The sequence below is a fragment of the Mandrillus leucophaeus genome, unplaced genomic scaffold (assembly GCF_000951045.1).
Source record: "Mandrillus leucophaeus isolate KB7577 unplaced genomic scaffold, Mleu.le_1.0 Scaffold1209, whole genome shotgun sequence".
Lineage (NCBI taxonomy): Eukaryota > Metazoa > Chordata > Mammalia > Primates > Cercopithecidae > Mandrillus > Mandrillus leucophaeus.
This window is the reverse complement of record NW_012100421.1, coordinates 137,781-157,089: the sequence shown is the minus strand read 5'-3', so window position 1 is coordinate 157,089 and position 19,309 is coordinate 137,781. Positions and strand designations below refer to the sequence as shown.

The window sequence follows — 19,309 nt, the reverse complement described above, 5'->3', positions numbered from 1 at the left end:
TCCCAAAGTGCTGGGATTACAGGGGTTGGCCACTGTGCCTGGCCTTACTAGGCTTTTTTAAAACAGTATTTTGATTTCTTTTCTGATAGTTCATTTATCTCCATCTCTTTAAAGTTAGACCTTAGCACCCTATTTTGCCATTTGATTATGTCATGTTTCCTTAATTGTCCTTGATATTCATGGTCATGCATTGATGTCTGTGCATTGAAAAATGAGTACTTATTCTAATCTTTGCAGTCTGACTTGGTCTGGAAATGTACTTCAATAGTCCAGATATTCTGGGTAGATTGTCTGATGTGGTATCTAAGACTCTGACTGCTGCACCTGTTTCAGCACTAGGGGGTGCCTATGCCTAGGACTGCCATGCCAGCACAGTCTGGGCTGAAATTGCTGTTAGCTAGTTTCTGTGGTTCCCAAGTTTTCAGATGTTTGGGATGGGATTTTTGTCTGTGTTTAGTGGCTAGTTGGATTTCTGTCAAGAGGAAATGAAGCAAGAGAACTCCTATTTTGCAATCTTGTTCATATTACTCCCCTTTGGCATTTTTTGCAGGATAGGCCTAGTGGTAACAAACTCCTTCAGCTTTTATTTTTCTGGAAACAACTTCTCCCTCACTTTTGAAAGACAGATATAGAATCATTAGGTGACAGGTTTTTTTTTTCTTTTAGCACTTTGAAATTACCAACCCACTGCCTCTGGCTTCCAAAGTTTCTGATAAGAAATATGCTGATAATCTGATTGAGAATCTCTAAGATGAGACAAGTTTCTTCTGTCTTGCTGCTTTATCTCTCTTTATTTTTGTCCACATTTTGATTATGTGTCCTGAGCATCTTTTATACATGACAAGTTTCTTCTTTCTTTCTGTTTTTAAGATTCTCTCTTTATCGTTGTCTTTCAACAGTTTGATTATGTGGGTCTCTTTAAGTTCACCTTACTTAGGGATCATTAGCTTTTTGGATGTTTATATTCTTGTCTTTCACAAAACTTGGGAAGTTTTCAACTATTATTTCTTCATGTAATCACTCAACCACCCCCACTTTCTTTTTCCTTTTGGACTGCCACAATATGTGTGTTAGTCCATTTCATGGTGTCTCATGGGTCCCTTACGCTGTGTTTTTTCTTCACCTTTTTTCTTTCTCTTCTTCAGACTTGATAGTTTCAATTGTCCTATTTTCAATTCACTAATTCTTCTTCCTACTCAACCCTGCTTTTGAATCCTTTTGGTCATTTTTTAAAATTTCAGTTATTATTATATTCAGCTCTAGAACTTCTTTTTTGTTTCTCTTTAGATTTTCTATTTCCTTATTGATATTTTCATTTTGTTCATACATTGTTTTCTTGACCTTCTCCATATCCTCCTTTTGTTATTTGAGTAGCTTTCAAATGGTGTTTTAAAGACTTCTTTAGTAGGTTTGTCTTCTGATCTCTGTCAGTAACAGTTTCTGTTGTTGTTCATACTTTTTTCTTTCTTTGTATGCCTACTAATTTTTTTTTTTTTCAAAAATAGACATTTAAATCTGATAATCTGGTAACTCTAGAAATCAGGTTGTTCCCTTTCCCCAGAGTTTGCTGTTATTTTGTTTCATTTTGATTTGATTTTGATTCTTGTAAGTTATCTCTGTGCCAATGATTAGCCTACGATATAAACTTAACGTCTTCTCAGGCGTTTTTCTGAGCCTGTGCCTCTCCCTTGGCTTGTTAGTGACTTTCTGATTTTCCTGGTATATGCAGTTGCTTTGGAATATCCTAGTCTTTAATGTCTGATCATCAAACAAGGAAAAACAAATGAAGTAGGGGGAATATGGTCCTGGTAATTTAAATTCCCTGGAAGTTGCTTCAGTTACAGGAAAAGAAATTTGTAATATTTGAAGGTGAGGAGATACAACAATGACTATCTGTCTTTGTGTCTGCACCTCCATGATCAGAAGCAGCAGTCAGCACTCAGAACATAGATTCTGATATTTGGAGGACAGAGTTCTTCTTGCCTACCTTGGCTCCTGCAAGCTACATGCAAGCTGCATGCAAGCTTCCTGAAGCTCATGCACTGCCTCCAACCAGGCTCAGGGTAAGAGAGAGAAAGCTGCTAGCCAGATAAGAGCAGAAATTGACCAAAATTAACCACAGTTTACTGTCAAGCATTCCCCTGGAAGTTGCAAGCCTTCAATAACACTCCAAAGTTCAAAAATATTTACAACAGACAGAATATGCTAATGCAGTTGTTATCTAGATGGGGAAACAGATTCTTGAAGCTTCTACTCATCCATCTGCCCAGAATCTTTGCCACTGTTATTTAAGAGGTGGTAGCATGCATCTTGAAAGGCTGTGATGAAGATCAAGTAAGAAAAATCCAAGTAAACTCTTTAGAGCAATGCCTAGCATTCAACAAATGTTAGCTATAATTATAATGCTCAAAAACAGTATCTATCTCCATTATTATTTAATTTGTTTTAATGATAATTTTTGTGGTAATATCGTCAACACTTCACATTTATGGAAATTGAGACTCAGCAACTTGACTAACATCACAGACAGTGTTCAGATTTTTATATCCTAATTCCAAACCCAATATTCTTACTACTAGAATATGCTGCACTGTTTTACCCCTAAATTGGTTAAGAAGCCAAATATAGGAGGAGATTAACAAATCAAGGTAGCTATAGTTACTCATTGGTCTGTGGGTTCACAGCATTTTAATAGAGCCAACTTTGCTCTTAAGATAGAGTAAGCAGTTGGTATGACTCAGGAATCTCTATGAATGTTTCTTCCTTAAAAGGCAAGTTTTTGCTTCTAAATCCTGTAACAATTAAGATTCTAATTAAGGGAACATTGGATAGACATATTAAGGAGCAAAATACCTCTAGAAGGTATTGAAAATACTCACTGTAAGTATAAGCCAGTTGATTACAACTGAGCAAGCAGGTTTGATATTTTTGATATCTTTGATAACTTCTAGATATTTGAATAACTTTGATAACTTCTAGACCTAAAGACCATGTTTAACTGATATTTGAAGGTATGAAATGCATAATATGGAAAGAGATTTAACCTAGAGCATGGTGAAGATCTAGCTAAAGGCACAGTGTGTAGTCATAGATGCTGAAGGAAGGAAGCAGCTCTAAAAAAAAGGTGAATGGTATCCAATACTAGCTTTCATACTCCCAGGTCCACCTGAGATGGGTTTTTGCCTGCCACAGATAGACACTGGATAAATATGTATGCCGAGATTTCAGTGGTGCAGCAGCTGATGTAGCTACTATGCCCCTTAAGTGGCCTGTACCCATCTGTCAACATCATTGGAAAATGTATATTGTTTCCCTCTAATTGCTGATTTTTGTTGGCCTGCTCATCATGAAGCCTGATCCTCATTGTTATCTTCAAGTACACTGTATTATCCATGCTCACCAGACAAAACCACCAGGAATATCTCTGTAGTTTAAAAAAAAATAGGTTTATTGATCTTGCTGCAGCAAGGGACACAGAACATCCAGGGATTTCAGTTTATATTTGGTGATTTGGGAAAGGATTCAAAGAAACGAAGGTCTATCCAGACAGGGTACTGTCTTAAAGCAAGAGAAATTTGATGAATGAGCATCAGCAATTTTTTATCTAGGAGGCAGAATTAAGCACATAAGGCTAGAGTTGTCACTGAGCAGTGGTCAATGACAATAAGAAGCAGTGGTTACTTAATGTTAACCGGAAAAGGGAGATGCTTGCCATTTTTATGGTTGTGGGTGATTTTGGTTTTCTCTCTCGTCCAGGCACGGTTACAAAGTTAACTTATTTTCGTCTTGTTGCATCACACCATGGAGAGACCTCATCTGAGGTTTATATTCTATGGAATTTTGTTCCACAGAGGAATACCACAGACTGATGGTTAGCAACTAGGCTGCTCCCCAAAAGCTCTCAGGGAGTTTTTTTGATCTTTCTCAAAATTACTCAGCTGACTATTATATACTGTCCATTCTCCTTCTTTGGCAATAGGAGAGGGATAAAAATGAGAATCAATGTGGGAGTGGTAAAATAACAAGCGCTGGGAAGGTATGGTTTATTCTTATTGGTGGGAAATCTCCTATGAGTGTGAGATGATTAGGAATGTCATAATTAAACAAATATGTAAATGTGGCCATTAGGATCAAGAGAATGCATCATGTTACTCAGGCATAGCAAGGCAGGCAATTGAGTGCAGATTGAAGGTGGTCTCTGTACTTATAAACCAATAGATAAAACAAATCATACTACTATAATCATCACATATGTTACATAGCACTAAGATTTCATGTGCAAGCATGCAAAAGGTTGAAATGTATTTTCAAATTCGTTGATAGCACAAGATTTGCCTTTATTCAATACTAAAACTGAGTACTTGTTTAAAGTGAATTTCAGTCTTTCATTTTCAAGATAGCTAACTGAAAACAAGCACAAGACTCCACTCCTGGTGTCCAAACTCCAAAACATGATAGAGACTATTTTTTAGATAATATAAAGCAATAAATCAATGGACAGTCATACATTAGTTTATGAAAATGGCAGAGAAATTCTTACTAAACAATGTGATCTTTTAAAGGGGCCTATTAAAGGTTATTCCTGTTTTCTCTGCCATTTTTGAACCAACTGAGAGATAAGACAAAATGAATTAACAACTTCACTACTGATAAATATCTTTATAATGAAAAGTTGTGCAGTAACAATGGCTTCCCAATTCTTATCCCAGAATGCAGCATATTAAACCACCTGATTGCCTGCTTGGACCACTGGTGACCTCCGCACATGGATACCCGCCCCTTTAAAATTTAGAAAATAGAGTAGCTTTGTGTTTTCCTCGAGAAGCTGAATCTCAAAGAAAGAGAGAAAGGGAGAAAGCTATACATATCCTATTCTTTAAACATATAAACTAGCTAAGTCACTCCTCCTTTTGAAAGGAGTGAATAATGGAACTGAGAGAAATCAAAGCAGAGAAATGGTGGATGACTTCACTCATGAAACATGAAGTCAGAAGAAAGGAGTTTCTCCCATTGCAGATAAACTAAAATGCTAAAAGAATACCTGAAACTAAGAACAGCCAATATAAGCTGCAGATAGTGGAGGCAACCCCACTGATATTCCATAATGAGGCAGATTTCCACAGTGGTAGCAGGCATGTTAGTTTACTCTTTTATATCTTCCGGGCTAGACATAAGCAACGGTGTCCTTTATAAAATTCATGCATACTTACGGAAGAGATACTAGGCTATACGTGGGAGACCAGCACTTCTCTGCAGGATTAGAAGAAAAGATAAGTAATCGAAATCAGATGACCAGCCACTAATGTATTACATCTACTACAAGCCGTCTCATCCTCTGTTTTTATTGAAAACTGCATGGTGTGTAAACTCAGGAGCTAATTTTAACCTTTATCTCCAGCCAGGCTGCACAAGCAGAAGCAGTGAACAGTCTACCAGGGAATATTATCTTCAAGGATCAGCTCAAAGCCAATAATCATCACACTGTTGAAGAGTGACCACCCCAGGAAAGAGACAGGGCAGCAGTGGGAACACAACAGAAGAATTTACACTTGAGGAAACAGAATAAAAAAGCAATCACACAAGGACTTTAAAATAAATCATATCAGGCATGGTGGCTCACACCTGTAATCCCAGCACTTTGGGAGGTGAAGTCATGTGGGTCACTTAAGTCCAGGAGTTCGAGACCAGCCTGGCCAACATGGCAAAACCCATCTCTACTAAAAATACAAAAATTATCCAGTGTGGTGGCCCACGCCTGTGATCCCAGCTACTTAGGATGCTGAGGCAGCAGAATCATTTGAACCTGGGAGGTGGAGGTTGCAATGAGCCAAGCTTGTTCCACTGCACTCCAGCCTGGGTGACAGAGCAAGACACTGTCTCAGAAAAATGAATGATGATAAGTCATATTTCACATCTTCAGAGAGATAAAGGAGAGAATTTGTTTATGAAATAGGAGGAGGCAATTCAAAAATAGTAAGAGGTGGTTATTAACAAGCAAAGCATAGCACCTAAATTCCCAGACAACCTAGGTTTCAATTCTGGCTCTGACGACAATCAATAGTTGGATGTCTCCAGGGCAGATTACTAAACCAATCTGTGTCTTCATTTTTCCATCTGTAAAATGAAGATAGTCATGGTATATACCTTATATGGTGGTATGAGGATTAAATAATTTAGCATTAATAAAGCACTCTGAACAGTATCTGACATATAAATGTTTGTTAAATAAACAAACAAATTGGAAATTCTAAACATAACAACCATAATTTTTGGCATTCAGGATTTTATGGGTGAGCTGAAAACCAGGAGAGAAGGCAAAGAGCATGTTAATGAGCTGGAAGAACACAGAAAATGGGATGGAGGCTGGGCACGGTGGCTCACACCTCTAATCCCAGCACTTTGGGAGGCTGAGGCGGGCAAATCACCTGAGGTCAGAAGTTCAAGACCAGCCTTGCCAACATGGTGCAACGCAGCCTTTACTAAAAATACAAAAATTAGCCAGGCATGGTGGTACACGCCTGTAGTCCCAGCTACTCGGGAGGTTGAGGCAGGAGAATCGCTTGAACCTGGGAGGTGGGAGGTTGCAGTGAGCCGAGATCAGAGCCGGGGGACAGAGCAAGATTCCTTCAAACCAACCAACCAACCAACAAACAAAAAAAGACAAGAAAAGAAAAGAAAATGGTACAGAAATGGAGAGTATGAAGAAACACATAAGATACTAAAAGGATAGACACAGAAAAGCTAAAATTTATCTATTAAAGGTAGAGAACAAAGAAAATGGAAGAGAGGCAATATTGGAAGAAATAACAGCCCAAACATCCTATAACTAAAGAAAGGAATGAGACTAAACTGATGTCTCTGTGTTCCAAGCACAATAAATATTTTTTAAAATTCTTGCCACATTTGAATAAAATTCAAGAACATACAAAAGAGATAAGATTGCAAGTACTACAAGAGAAGAGAAAATTATATTTTTAAAGGGAATAGAATGAGAGTTTTCAACAACACAATCAGCATCAAGAAGACAATGAATAGAGCAACATTTTCAAAGTGAACAAAAACTACTTTGAACCTTAAGCCAAACCAGCTCTCTTAGAGGTTATATCCTCAACGTACACTAGAAACATGCTTTTTAGAGATATTGAAGTAAATAGCAACATAATCAGTTACAAATATTGAAAATGATACAGTGAACAATAGGAATGAGACAAAGCAAAAAGAACTAGCATTTTTCATTACAAGGATGAAATTATGTATTTGTACCTTTTTCATAGAGATTAAATCTCTTTTTTATATAACCAACTAAAATAAGCACTTTTTTTTTCCAGACAGAGTTTCACTCTGCTCCCAGGTTGGAGTGCAGTGGCGTGATCTCGGCTCACTGCAACCTCCACCTCCCGGGTTCAAGCACTTCTCCTGCCTCAGCCTCTCGAAGAGCTGGGATTATGAGTGCAGACCAGCATGCATAGCCGATTTTTATAATTTTAGTAGAAATGGAGTTTCACCATTTGGGCCAGGCTGGTCTCAAACTCCTGACCTCAAGTGATCCACCCACCTCAGCCTAAAATAAGCATTTCAAGTGCTCCTGTACAGGGGGCTTGAAAGACTTACAAGACTCAACCCCACCTCTGAGATACGCACCATGTGTTAGAGGGAGGAAGGGTAGAACAGTGAACAGACCCAGGGAATCCCAGTCTGTCATTTACTGGCTTTACAGATTGGGGAAAAGGAGCTGATGTCTCTGAGCCTTAGTTTTCTTGCCTGTAAAATGGGGATGATGAAGTGCCCACCCCATCAACTTTATGAATTACTTAGTGCAATACCGGGCACGTAGACAATATTCATTTTCATTACTCCTCTTCTCATGTATAAAGAGATACTTGAAAAGGCAATCGCCATGTAGTAGGATTTTACTTCATTTTTATGTTATTCTTTGTATTTTCCTGCATTGTGTATTTGTACAGTAAGCTTGTGTTATTTTTACAAAGTTTAAATAATGCACCCTGTAAAGGAATCAATATTTTTAAATTATCAGAAGAAGATTTCAGAGATCATTTTTAATAATCTCAGAATAAGTAAGACCTTTATGAAAAACATGTACAGGCACATACACCACAGGTAGTCAAAATGTAATACTTCTAAGGGACAAAAACACTATGAATAATGTTAACCAATAGCAATCTTTGAGGAAATATTTGCAGCATGTATCTTAAATTTTTATAAATCAATAGGAAAAGACAACCCAATAAAAATGGTCAGAAAAAGAAAATAAATTCATAGAAGAGGCAGTACAATTAACCCAGAAATAGATGAAATTATTTTCAACCTCTAAATAGTATACTGTTAATTGAAACAATAATGGCATATTACATATCATTCATAACATTGGTAGATATGGCTGGACATGGTAGCTCATGCCTGTAATCCCAGCACTTTTGGAGGCTGAGGCAGGCAGATCGTTTGAGTTCAGGAGTTCAAGGCCAATTTAGGCAATCGAGGGAGATCCCATCTCTACAAAAAATAAACAAAAATTTAGCCAGGTGCAGTGGTGTGTGCCTGCAGTCACAGCTACTTGGGAGTTTGAGATGGGAGGATCATTTAAGCCAGTGAGGTCAAGGCTACAGGGTGCAGTGAGCTGTGATCACCCCACTGCACTCCAGTCTGAGTGACAGAGCAACACTCTGTCTGAAGACAAACAAAAAAAAGATTGGTAGATGTTTTAAAGTATTTTGACATCAAATATTGGGAGGATGTAGGAACAAACGATCATGTGCCTCAGATCAGAGGACAACTGCTTTTCCAGGTAATTTGGGTGACCTTCTCTAAAGAGAAATGTGGATCCTCTGGAAACTGCTAACACCAGCCCAGAGAAAGATTTGCACAAAGAGACAGTTACAGCAACACCCATTGCAGCGTTGCTAATAATATTGAAAAATGAACAACGTAAATGCCAAGTGGCAAAAAGGATACATAAAATGAGGCGTATTCATATAAGATACTACTACACAGCTATTTTTTAAAAAATGAACTAAGCTGGGCATGATGGCTCACACCTGTAATCCCAGCACTTCGGGAGGCTGAGGCAGATGGATCACCTGAGGTCAGGAGGTTGAGACCAGCCTGGCCAACATGGCGAAACCCTGTCTCTATTAAAACTACAAAAATTAGCTGGATGTAGTGACGAGCACCTGTAATCTCAGCTACTCAAGAGGCTGAGGCAGGAAAATCTCTCGAACCGGGGAGGTGGAGGTTGCAGTGAGTCAAGATCATGTCATTGGACTCCAGCCTGGGCAACAAGAGCGGAACTCCATCTCAAAAAAAAAAAAAAAAAAAAAAATGAACTAAGTCTACAGGTATTAAAACGAAGAACCCACAAAATTATATTGCTGACTAAAAAGTTGAAGGAACTCACAAAATATATACAAAGTAGATAGAGTATGTTACTATTCGAATTAAGAAAATAAATAATGTAGTCCGGGCGCCATGACTCACACCTATAATCCCAGCACTTTGTGAGGCTGAGGTGGGCGGATCACCTGAGGTCAGGAGTTCAAGACCAGCCTGGCCGACATGGTGAAACCCTGTCTCGACTAAAATATATAAAACAAAAAATAGTTGGCCATAGTGGTGTGCACGTGTAATCCCAGCTACTTGGGAGGTTGAGGCATGAGAATCGTTTGAGTCCCAGAGGCAGAAGTTGCAGTGAGCCAAGATCATGCCACTGCACTCCAGCTTGGGCTGCAGAGTGAGACTCTGTCTCAAAAAAATAAAAAATAAAAATAAATAATGCAGCATTGCATATTTTCTAAGGGTACATATTTATGCACATAATTATTGTCAAGGCAATGTAACAGTCCAAACTCATGAGGCAGAGAGAGTGTGTGGTGTGTATGTGTTTGAGGAAAAGAGGCATATGATACTGGAATTGGCTTAAAGGGGTCTTTAGTATTATTGGAAACTTGTGTACAAGTGTTTTGTACACAAAAATTTGTGTTTTCATAAACTGATTAAAATTAATTTTAACATTGAATGAAAAAAGAAAGTTTGACTCAATACTTGTTTAAAGACTACATGTGCTAAAGGAGATATAATCAAGTCATTACTGTAATATAAAACAGACTAACCTGAAGAGAATTGGGAGAAAGAAGAAGAAAGGAGGAAGAAGAAGAGGAATAGGAGAAGGAAGAAGAAAAATAACAAGAATAAGAAGAAACGGAATACGTAGTAGAAGTAGCACTAACTGCAGTAATAGTAACAATAGTCATTAGCAGAACTCAACCTAGAGAGATCACACCCGTGGAAAGGATCAAAAAACATCATGAAGGAGATAGTATTTGAATCGGGCTCATTATCAATATTTCACTCTAGGTATATTTTGGCCCAATCTTCCATAGTCATATCCTAGAACTGGACATCAAGAACTCCAAAATCTCCCCTGTAAGAATCATCACCTTTCAGACAAACACCTCTTCCTTTCCAGACCCTGAATCTGATACCTCCCCCAAAACTGAGCTCTTCAAGCCATCATCCTCATTCCTTTTTTATAAACTACAAATCTCAAATGAGCACCTAATATTGCCAAGCAAATGTTTCTCTGCTAAATTTACTTTCCTGTTCTCCTCTCTTCTAGACCTCCGACCTTTTCTTCTCTATCATTTCCTTTCATGGATACTTCTGGGTTTTATTTTATTTATTCATCCAACAAATACTCATTTTGTTCCTTTCCAATAGAATTCAGGACAGTGAATATGGATTCTTTCATGAAGTTTTGCTGACAAGTAAAACAAATGAAAATTATAAAACAGAAAAAAATGCGGTTAATAGAGGGCTTTCAATAAAAAAAACAATAAAAGCAGGCAAAAAAAGTTCTCAACAGATCTACAAGCCTCTTCTGTATCTGTACCCATATTTTTAGTCTTGTTGCTCGTCATAATCAAGAAGAAATCAACCAATCCGCATGTGCTCCAAACCCCACCCCCTTTCAGTTTCTCAAGGACATTGCTCATACTCTATTTTCCCTGCTTCTTCAAGTTTTCATTGCTACAACATGATTTAGTAGCACACATACATTCTCTAGTATATCAAATCATAAGGAGGTTGTTTCTAGGATTTTTGTTTTGTTTTGTTTTTAGAGACAGAGTTTCACCACGCTGGCCAGACTGGTCTCGAACTCCTGGCCTCAAGTGATCCTCCCACCTCGGCCTCCTAAAGTGCCGGGATTACAGGCATGAGCCACTTCGCCCAACCTTCAAATCACGTTTTTTAAAAAATGAAATAAGGCCAGGCATGGTGGCTCATGCCTGTAATCCCAGCATGTTGTAAAGCTGAGGTGGGTGAATAACTTGAGGTCAGGAGTTCAAGACCAGCCTGGCCAACATGGTGAAACCCTGTCTTTACTAAAAATACAAAAATGAACTGGGCATGGTGGCACACGTCTGTAATTCCAACTACTCAGGAGGCTGACGAAGAAGAATCGCTTGAACTTGGGAAGTGGAGATTGCAGTGAGTTGAGATGATGCCACAGCACTCCGGCCTGAGCGCCAGAGTGAGACTCCATCTCAAAAAATAAAAATAAAAATAAAAACTAATTAATTAATTAAAACAAAAACAAAAATCTTTCTTGCACTCACAGTTCTCTTTCCCTCTTGGTACCAAAATATCTCCAAAGACGTTTCTAAATCATTGACTTCCAGATCCTCACTCCCCATTTACTTTTTTTTTTTTTTTAACTCATATCTGTTTATCATCCAACCCTACTACTCCATGGAATTTGCCAAGGTTCTTAACAGGTATTTTGTCAAAGGCAGTGAACATATTTCTGTTACTCAATCTCCTTGCATTCAGCAAATTTGACCACTATAGACTTCATGGTAATCTTTCTTCTTTTGACTTCCTCAACCCCAGCTCTGGGTTTCTTGCTTAAATTCTCTGGCCATTTCTAAGTTCCTCTACTTTCTCAGAGCTTTAACCTAGGCCCTCTTCTCTTCCGTGCATATACTTTCTCCTTAAGTTTTCTTCCTCAGTTCCATGCTTTATAAACTACCCATATGTCTACTACTCCCAAAGTCACATCACTAGCCCTGTCCTCTCTTCTAAACTCCACATTCCAACTGCCTATTTAATTTCCTTACCAGTGACCTAATAGGCACTTAGCAAAAATAAGAAACAAAAATAATATCCATTGTGTATATCCCCTTTCAGTAATTCCTTTTTATGCTGCAGGTCTGTTATCCTTAAAACCAGACTATGAGAGTAAGCTTGTATTTCCAAGAAAGGAAAAAAGAACCCACAGGGAGAGCCATTGACTATCGATTCCATTATAGAATTTTGAAAGCTTTAGCTTTAAGATGCAAAACTAGATGGATGAGAAAGGAAAATGTTTTTCATGAATTCTGAAAGCTTGTACTTAATTATGAAAAACATATCCTAGGCTGCATGTGGCGGCTCACACCTGTAATCCCAGCACTTTGGGAGGCCAAGGAGGGAGGATCTCTTGAGTCTAGGAATTTGAGACCAGCCTGGGCAACATGGTGAAGCCCCATCTCTCATCTCTACAAAAAGTACAAAAGATTAGCCAGGCCTGGTGACGCATGCCTGTGGTCCCAGCTACTTGGGAGGCTGAGGTAGGAGGGTCGCTTGAACAGAGGAGGTCAAAGCTGCAGTGAGTCATGATTGTGCCACTGCACTCCAGCCTGGGCGACAGAGCCAGACCTTATCTCAGGAAAGGGGCGGAGGGGAAGAAAGTTCATCCTAAAAACTGAAAGAATACAGCTTATGCAATAGGTCCTACATTAGAAAATAAAAGCTGTTGAAAATGTTGATGATCCTGCCACACAGAGAGGAAGACAGGAGAGAGGAAAACATTCTGGGTTGGGGAAAGACATTTGAGAGGATAGGAGAAAGAGAGCAAGAGAAATTAACTCAGTGTGAGCCCTGCCTTTACCAACTGATCATCTCATTCCCTCACTCCAGGAAAAACTCTTTATGGGGAAACAAACAAAAGGAATCCAAAACAATAAAAGATGTGACCTCTCACCTGACTGGAATTCTGGAGAGAGACACTTCACAGAGTGTCCCAGGGTCCCCTGGAGTAGCTAGAGGGGAGTAGAAATCTGGCCAGATGACGCTTGGCAAAGAGAAACTGAAATGGTCTTTTAATATGAGGAGGAGACCCAAAATGGGGTAGAGGAGGTTAATGGAGTTGGGAACTTTTGTGCCAGCCAGAGGCACCTGCGCTGCATGTGGGAAGTGAGCCCTCTAGAGTCTTGCGGCAGAAATCCAGGGGAGACACCAGAGAGATCATCAGGCTCCCTCCAGGAACAGCTCTGAGAGCCAGAGTTGAGAGGTGAGCAGGGTGGGGCTGGAAATATGTAGGGTGGGGCTCAAGACTCATACACACTGGAGTGCTCTGTAAGAAAACGATTAAAAATCACAAGTAAAAATAAGAAACTAAAGCAGATAATTCAATGGAAAAATGATTTACAAATATAAAGTTTTCAAATTTGACAAATAGCACAGATATCACAAAATTCAGAAAAGATACTTTTTTTATCTTTTTAATTTGTTTTCGTTTTTTAGAGATGAGATCTTGCTCTATTGCCCAGACTGGAGTGCAGTAGCATGATCGTAGCTCACTGCAGCCTTGAACTCCTAGGCTCAGTGGATCCTCCCACCTTGGCCTCCCAAAGAGCTTAGGATTAAAGACGTGGGCAACTGCACCTGGTCAGAAAAATAAATATTTTTGCTAGTTAACTCCCTGCCATACCTCTGTAATACTTTCTTAAATGGTAGGCTGCATACTTTAGGAATGCCTGATTATTTGATTAAAATTTCAGATGATCATTTTCTATGTGGAAAAGGGAATAATAATTAGTTTCTCTAGCATGGTTAATGAAAAATTTATTTTTTTTGTTGATATTCTACATAATTTTTTAGTTTGCAAATTGATCCTGGAATTGTCATTTAAATTTGTAAGATTGTCAGATTTGGGCACATTTCTATCAAGATCATTTCTTATATGAGCTATAAGATTTATCAGGAAAGTTTTTATCACATAAGTGAAATGTAATCCAATATGTTAAGACGCATGAAATATGTGATTTCACATACAGACATACTCATGGCTTTAGTAGTGCAGCAAACTTAACACCTTCAAATGCAAGAATCCTGATAAATTCTATTTCAAAACAATTGCCATCAAAAGTTATAGTCCATAAATAATTGCATTTTACATGTATAATCAGCTATAGTCATGATAGATGAGAATTGTTTTGATTAGATATGATAAAAATCAAATCCTCTACTTATAAAAACGTGTGTAAGATGATTTAAAAAATTTCCCACAGATTGGCTTCTGCCTGACATTTCAAACCTCATTTCTCTCACATTCACTTATTTCTGACGTAGTCTGCAAAGTGCATTCCTATCTTTCCTCCCTGTCTCATTCCCTCTTTTCCTCTCTGTTTTTTTCTGGAACTTGATCCTTCTCTGCCTTCAGCATTCTTTCCATTCTGCATCACAGCACAGAGCCATCCCATCTGCTCGCATTAGAGAATCATTATCTAGAGTCTGGTGACCCGTACGTGAGTGGCTCCGGCTAAACTGTAGACATTTCCAATGGCTTAATGAACAGTCTCCTTTGTCCTACAACAGCATACATCCAAAGTGTCAACACCAAATCTGCTTTTCCTCTCTGCCTTCTCTGTTAGACAATGCTATTGCCATCTATTCATTCTCCCCTGCTAGAAATGCGGAAGTCACATTACACCCTTCTTTCATTCCCTCCTTCTAAAAAATAAGTCTTGTTGATCCTTCTTTCTAATAATCGCAATTCTCCATTTGTTGTATCTTCGGAAGTGATTTTACTGATTATTGTGGTGTTCTCATTGTGGTGATAGTGGGGTGAAGAGGTGAGAAAGAGTAAGTGCCTTTTGAGAAGTATTGTCTCTGAGAAACCAATACGACAAACAGGCACAGATGTCCAAACAAAAGGAGAAAACGTAGTCACAAATCTGGGAACAGAGAGGTTGGGAGTCAGTTTACATAGAACTGATAGGTTCAAACCTCGGATTGTAAGAAAATAAAGCAAAGAGCCGGGCGCGGTGGCTCACGCCTGTAATCCCAGCACTCTGAGAGGCCGAGGCCGGTGGATAACGAGGTCAGGAGATTGAGACCATCCTGACTAACACGGAGAAACCCCGTCTCTATTAAAAACACAGAAAAAAGTAGCCAGGGGTGGTGGTGGGCGCCTGTGGTCCCAGCTACTCAGGAAGCTGAGGCAGGAGAGTGGCGGGAACTCGGGAGACGGAGCTTGCGGTGAGCTGAGATAGCGCCACTGCGCTCCAGCCTGGGCGACAGAGCGAGACTCCGTCTCATAAATAAATAAATAAATAAATAAATAAATAAATAAATAAATGAAAAAAAAAAGAAAAGAATGCAAAGGATATGGAAAAAATAAACAACTATGACTGTTACAGCATTCACTATAATGAGAAAATGTCTCAAGATTTCCAAGATATTCTCAGCACAGTCATCTTTGAAAAGAAGATAAGAAAGCTTTACATGCCTACCTCAGTGTGGCCAGGGAGGCAGAAGACTATTTCTGGGACACACTGTTTATAACATGCTCAGCAATGCACTCCTAGAAATACACGTGGCCCGCAATGCAAGCTAGACTCCACTTTAGTTTTAGATGGAATCTAGAGAAATGGCAGAAAAGCCTCAAATACTTGTACCTCTCTGTGCCTCGGGTCCTTCACCATCAAGCAAAGGTGCCTCTTTGCTTAGTTTCATAGAGGCCTCTTCCGGTCTTCTCTTTTTGAGGCAAATTAGCAAGCAATAGTTCCTTTCCTGTAGCAGGATTCAGAGGCCTGATATCACCCCTTTTACTCTTAGACAATGTGATCTTCAAAGTCTCATTGGGATCCTCTCATTATTCCATGACTTTCTATGACTGAAGTTTTTTTTTAATTTGACAGTGAATTGGCATAGCAAAAACAAATATTCCCTCTTCATTCTTACTTCAAAATTGCTGGTCCCCCAAGAAAAAAAATGTTCTATCCTACACACAAAAGATAAAATAACCCAAGCCCTTGTTTCTTTATTTAAATTCCATTCAACGAGTATTTGCTGGTGCCCATCTTGTGCTGGGTTCTATGCTGAATGGATTATTTTTTTCTATTTTATTTTGTTAAATTATTCTATCCATGTTACTTTTCACATTTTACTTCTATTGAGTGATTATATGTACAATGTCATTACCAAAAGTGTATATTAAGCCTTATATTTGTTGTACTAAGTGCAGTAAAAAATAATTTTACTAGTAGTCTAAGCTCTCTGGAAATTTAAAGTCTACAGCATATGCTTGCACTTCTACAAAAAGTAATTTTCTAATATTAATAATGATGAAATTGTTTTATCGTATTTTGAAGTTGTTTTCTTTGTTGTTCCTTTCATATTAAAGAAATACCTAGGGCTATATACCATGATTTGAAGTTGCTAGTAATGCATACTTGATTTTTCATTTATAAAATTCCCAGATCCTAAAATATAAGAAATGAGCTTTCTTCTTAGAAGTTATAAGTTTGAAAGGTAAGCTATTTCTAAACTCTAAATATCAGGTTCTTAGAATAAAAGCAAAGCAGTGTTCTCTGTAAACCGATAAGCTCTAGCTCCTGAGATGGATGCTTCAATGCTATTTTCAAAGTCTTTGGTCCAAAAAAATAAATCTTCTATGTATTTGCAAACAAAAACCAAAGCCACAGATAGGAATATTTCATCTAGTTATAACTGCATATATATGTAATCTGATATATATATATATCAGCAAATATAGCATAGTAACATTTTTCTATAATACATAAATACTATTTATCACAGAATACAGAAATCAGAGAAGCAAAACATGTCATTTTTTAGAAACTTCTGATAAGTGCTATTCATGTCCTGAAGTAAAGTTTTCAGAAATCGAATAATGCAGGAAATGGGCACTTCCAGAAAGCATAATACAAAAATGGGAAAGTAAGGTCTCTTGGCTGTAATGGAAGCATCTCTCTTTCCATTTCCTTTCCCACACCCAGAGGGGTAGTGCAGTGACATGTGGCCACGTTCTCTCCACACCCTCCACTCCAGTTTCCAATTCCAAAACAAGAATTTGAAGAGCCTTACAAAAATGCATACCAAAAAATAAGAGAAATAAAGGAGAAGGCAGGCCAATAGAAACCAAGAGAGAATGAAACAAGGAGATTAGCAGGAGAGGTGACACAATAGAAATGTATGCCATGAGCTTCTACACAATTATTATGAGGATACATAGATTTGCCTCTGATATTTTCAAGCACCAAATGCAGAAAGAAAAATATCATTAGTTATTCATTTTACGTTTTCTATACACAAAGTTCATCATGGTTCTGAGAAAGCAACTTCCCCTTGTTCTGTCTGACAGATAGTTTATTCAAGGTTTGTCATTAGGGGACCTGGAGGAGGAAGAAAGTGGAGAAGATTGGGAGAGGACAACACAGCGAAGACAATGTGGAGAGAAAGAGTGACATGCCACCGAGAAGACGGATAGTCATCCCACTCTGGTGACACACAGAGATGGAAACAGCCACTTGTCCTCTGGATGGAGATGCCTCTTTGCTTAATTTCATACAGGCCTCTCTCCATCTTCTCTTTTTAAGGCAAACTAGCAAGCAATAGTTCCTTGTCTGATATCACCACTCTTTCCCTTTGCTGATAGTAGCTCATTGGAAATGTCATTAACCACATAACATTACTTTGAAATAAATGTAAATTAAATGTTTCACAACATTTTGTAGCAAAGTGAGAAGTCCTCCATTCTCCTCTTTACTAAGATGGTGGAGAATATAATACAAAAAAAGAATCTAATATGTAGTCTTTCTCCATGTTAATGCCAATAGAGGATAATCACTAGTTTTGATTATGTTTTTTCTTATTTTAGAACTCCCCCACAGACACAGACACACACACACACACACACACTCTCACAAGTAAAAACACACCTGGGATATCAGAATGGAATAGATGGATAATAACGGATAGAATTATTTCAGGTAGATATTCATTTGACCACATTCTTTGTCTAAATAATTACTTGAAGTGTAGGAAAGTATCTTTATTTCATTGGCTTGATCCAACTAATTATGAGTATTAAAGGATGACACTCTAGGGAGGTTTTTTTTTCTCAACTAAAAAAGTTAATTTCTATGTGAGGGTAAGTGACCATAAAAGTCATGGCAATTGCAAGAAATATATCTTTCCAAGCACAATGCTGAACATATAAAAGGGGCTCCTTGAATTCTTACTGAATTAGGTATCTTTCTTCACATCACTTGGTAAAAAAAATGAAGTCAGAAAAATCAGCCCCAGAAGAGGTGAAACTCTTCCGTCTGTCACCACTGACTCTATTGTGAACTTATGAAAAAGGTAGTTGAGCAATATGAAGGCCATGATGTGGAATTAAAATAAAAAACACACACAAGTTGGATTCTAAAATGTGTCCTTCCTCCTCTCACTCTCTTGATCAGTTTTACTTCTGTACTGAGACACGATCATGACAATTCAAAGAATTAACCACAGGCCGGGTGCGGTGGCTCACCCTTGTAATCCCAGCACTTTGGGAGGCCAAGGCGGGTGGATCACGAAATCAAAGGATCGAGACCATTCTGGCCAACATGGTGAAACCCTGTCTCTATTAAAAGTACAAAAAAAAAAAATTAGCTGGGCGTAGTGGCGCTCGCCTATAGTCCTAGCTACTCTGGAGGCTGAGTCAGGAGAATTGCTTGAACCCAGGAGGCGGAGGTTGCAGTAAGCCGAGATCGCCCCACTGCACTCCAGCCTGGTGACAGAGCGAGACTCCGTCTCAAAAAAAAAAAAAAAAAGAGAGAGAGAGAGAGAGAGAATTAACCACAAAACTAAACAGAAGTTTACAAAGTCCATCAGGTGTACAGAGGTAATTTATTCAGTCTGGCTTCACTTAGCACAAATGGGTCAAAATCAATCACATTTTAGTAAGTAGAAATAGTTGGAGAAATGTGTGAAGAATAGGTCAAAAGATAAATAGGAATTATTTTATAACCATAAGAAAGGAAGAACATTTATAAACAAAAGTCATATATACAACATAAAAGAACAGGTGAGCTGCCAACAAATGGGTCTCACAATGCCTTTTCCCCAAAGCTTCTGGAAGCTCCACAAAAATCACTGTAATGGGTCAAACACTGAGATTCTCAGAAGAACACAATATTTTTCAAAAACGAATAGTGTGGTAAATTTGTTTGAATTCATAAAA

At 38.4% G+C, this 19,309-nt stretch overlaps 1 protein-coding gene across 16 annotated transcripts in view; it reads left to right on the top strand.

The window, feature by feature from the left end:
- Positions 1–19,309, top strand: part of OPRM1 (opioid receptor, mu 1) — a 123,087-nt gene that overhangs the window by 73,025 nt on the left and 30,753 nt on the right. Inside the window, exon 3 of one of the 16 annotated variants that reach the window (XM_011970860.1) lies at positions 5,399–6,342. The exons of the other annotated variants lie outside the window; for them this stretch is intronic. Coding sequence (XP_011826250.1) covers positions 5,399–5,495 — 97 coding nt within the window. The 3' untranslated portion in view covers positions 5,496–6,342. Of the gene's footprint in view, positions 1–5,398; positions 6,343–19,309 lie in introns of those variants that run through there. 16 annotated transcript variants of the gene reach the window in all.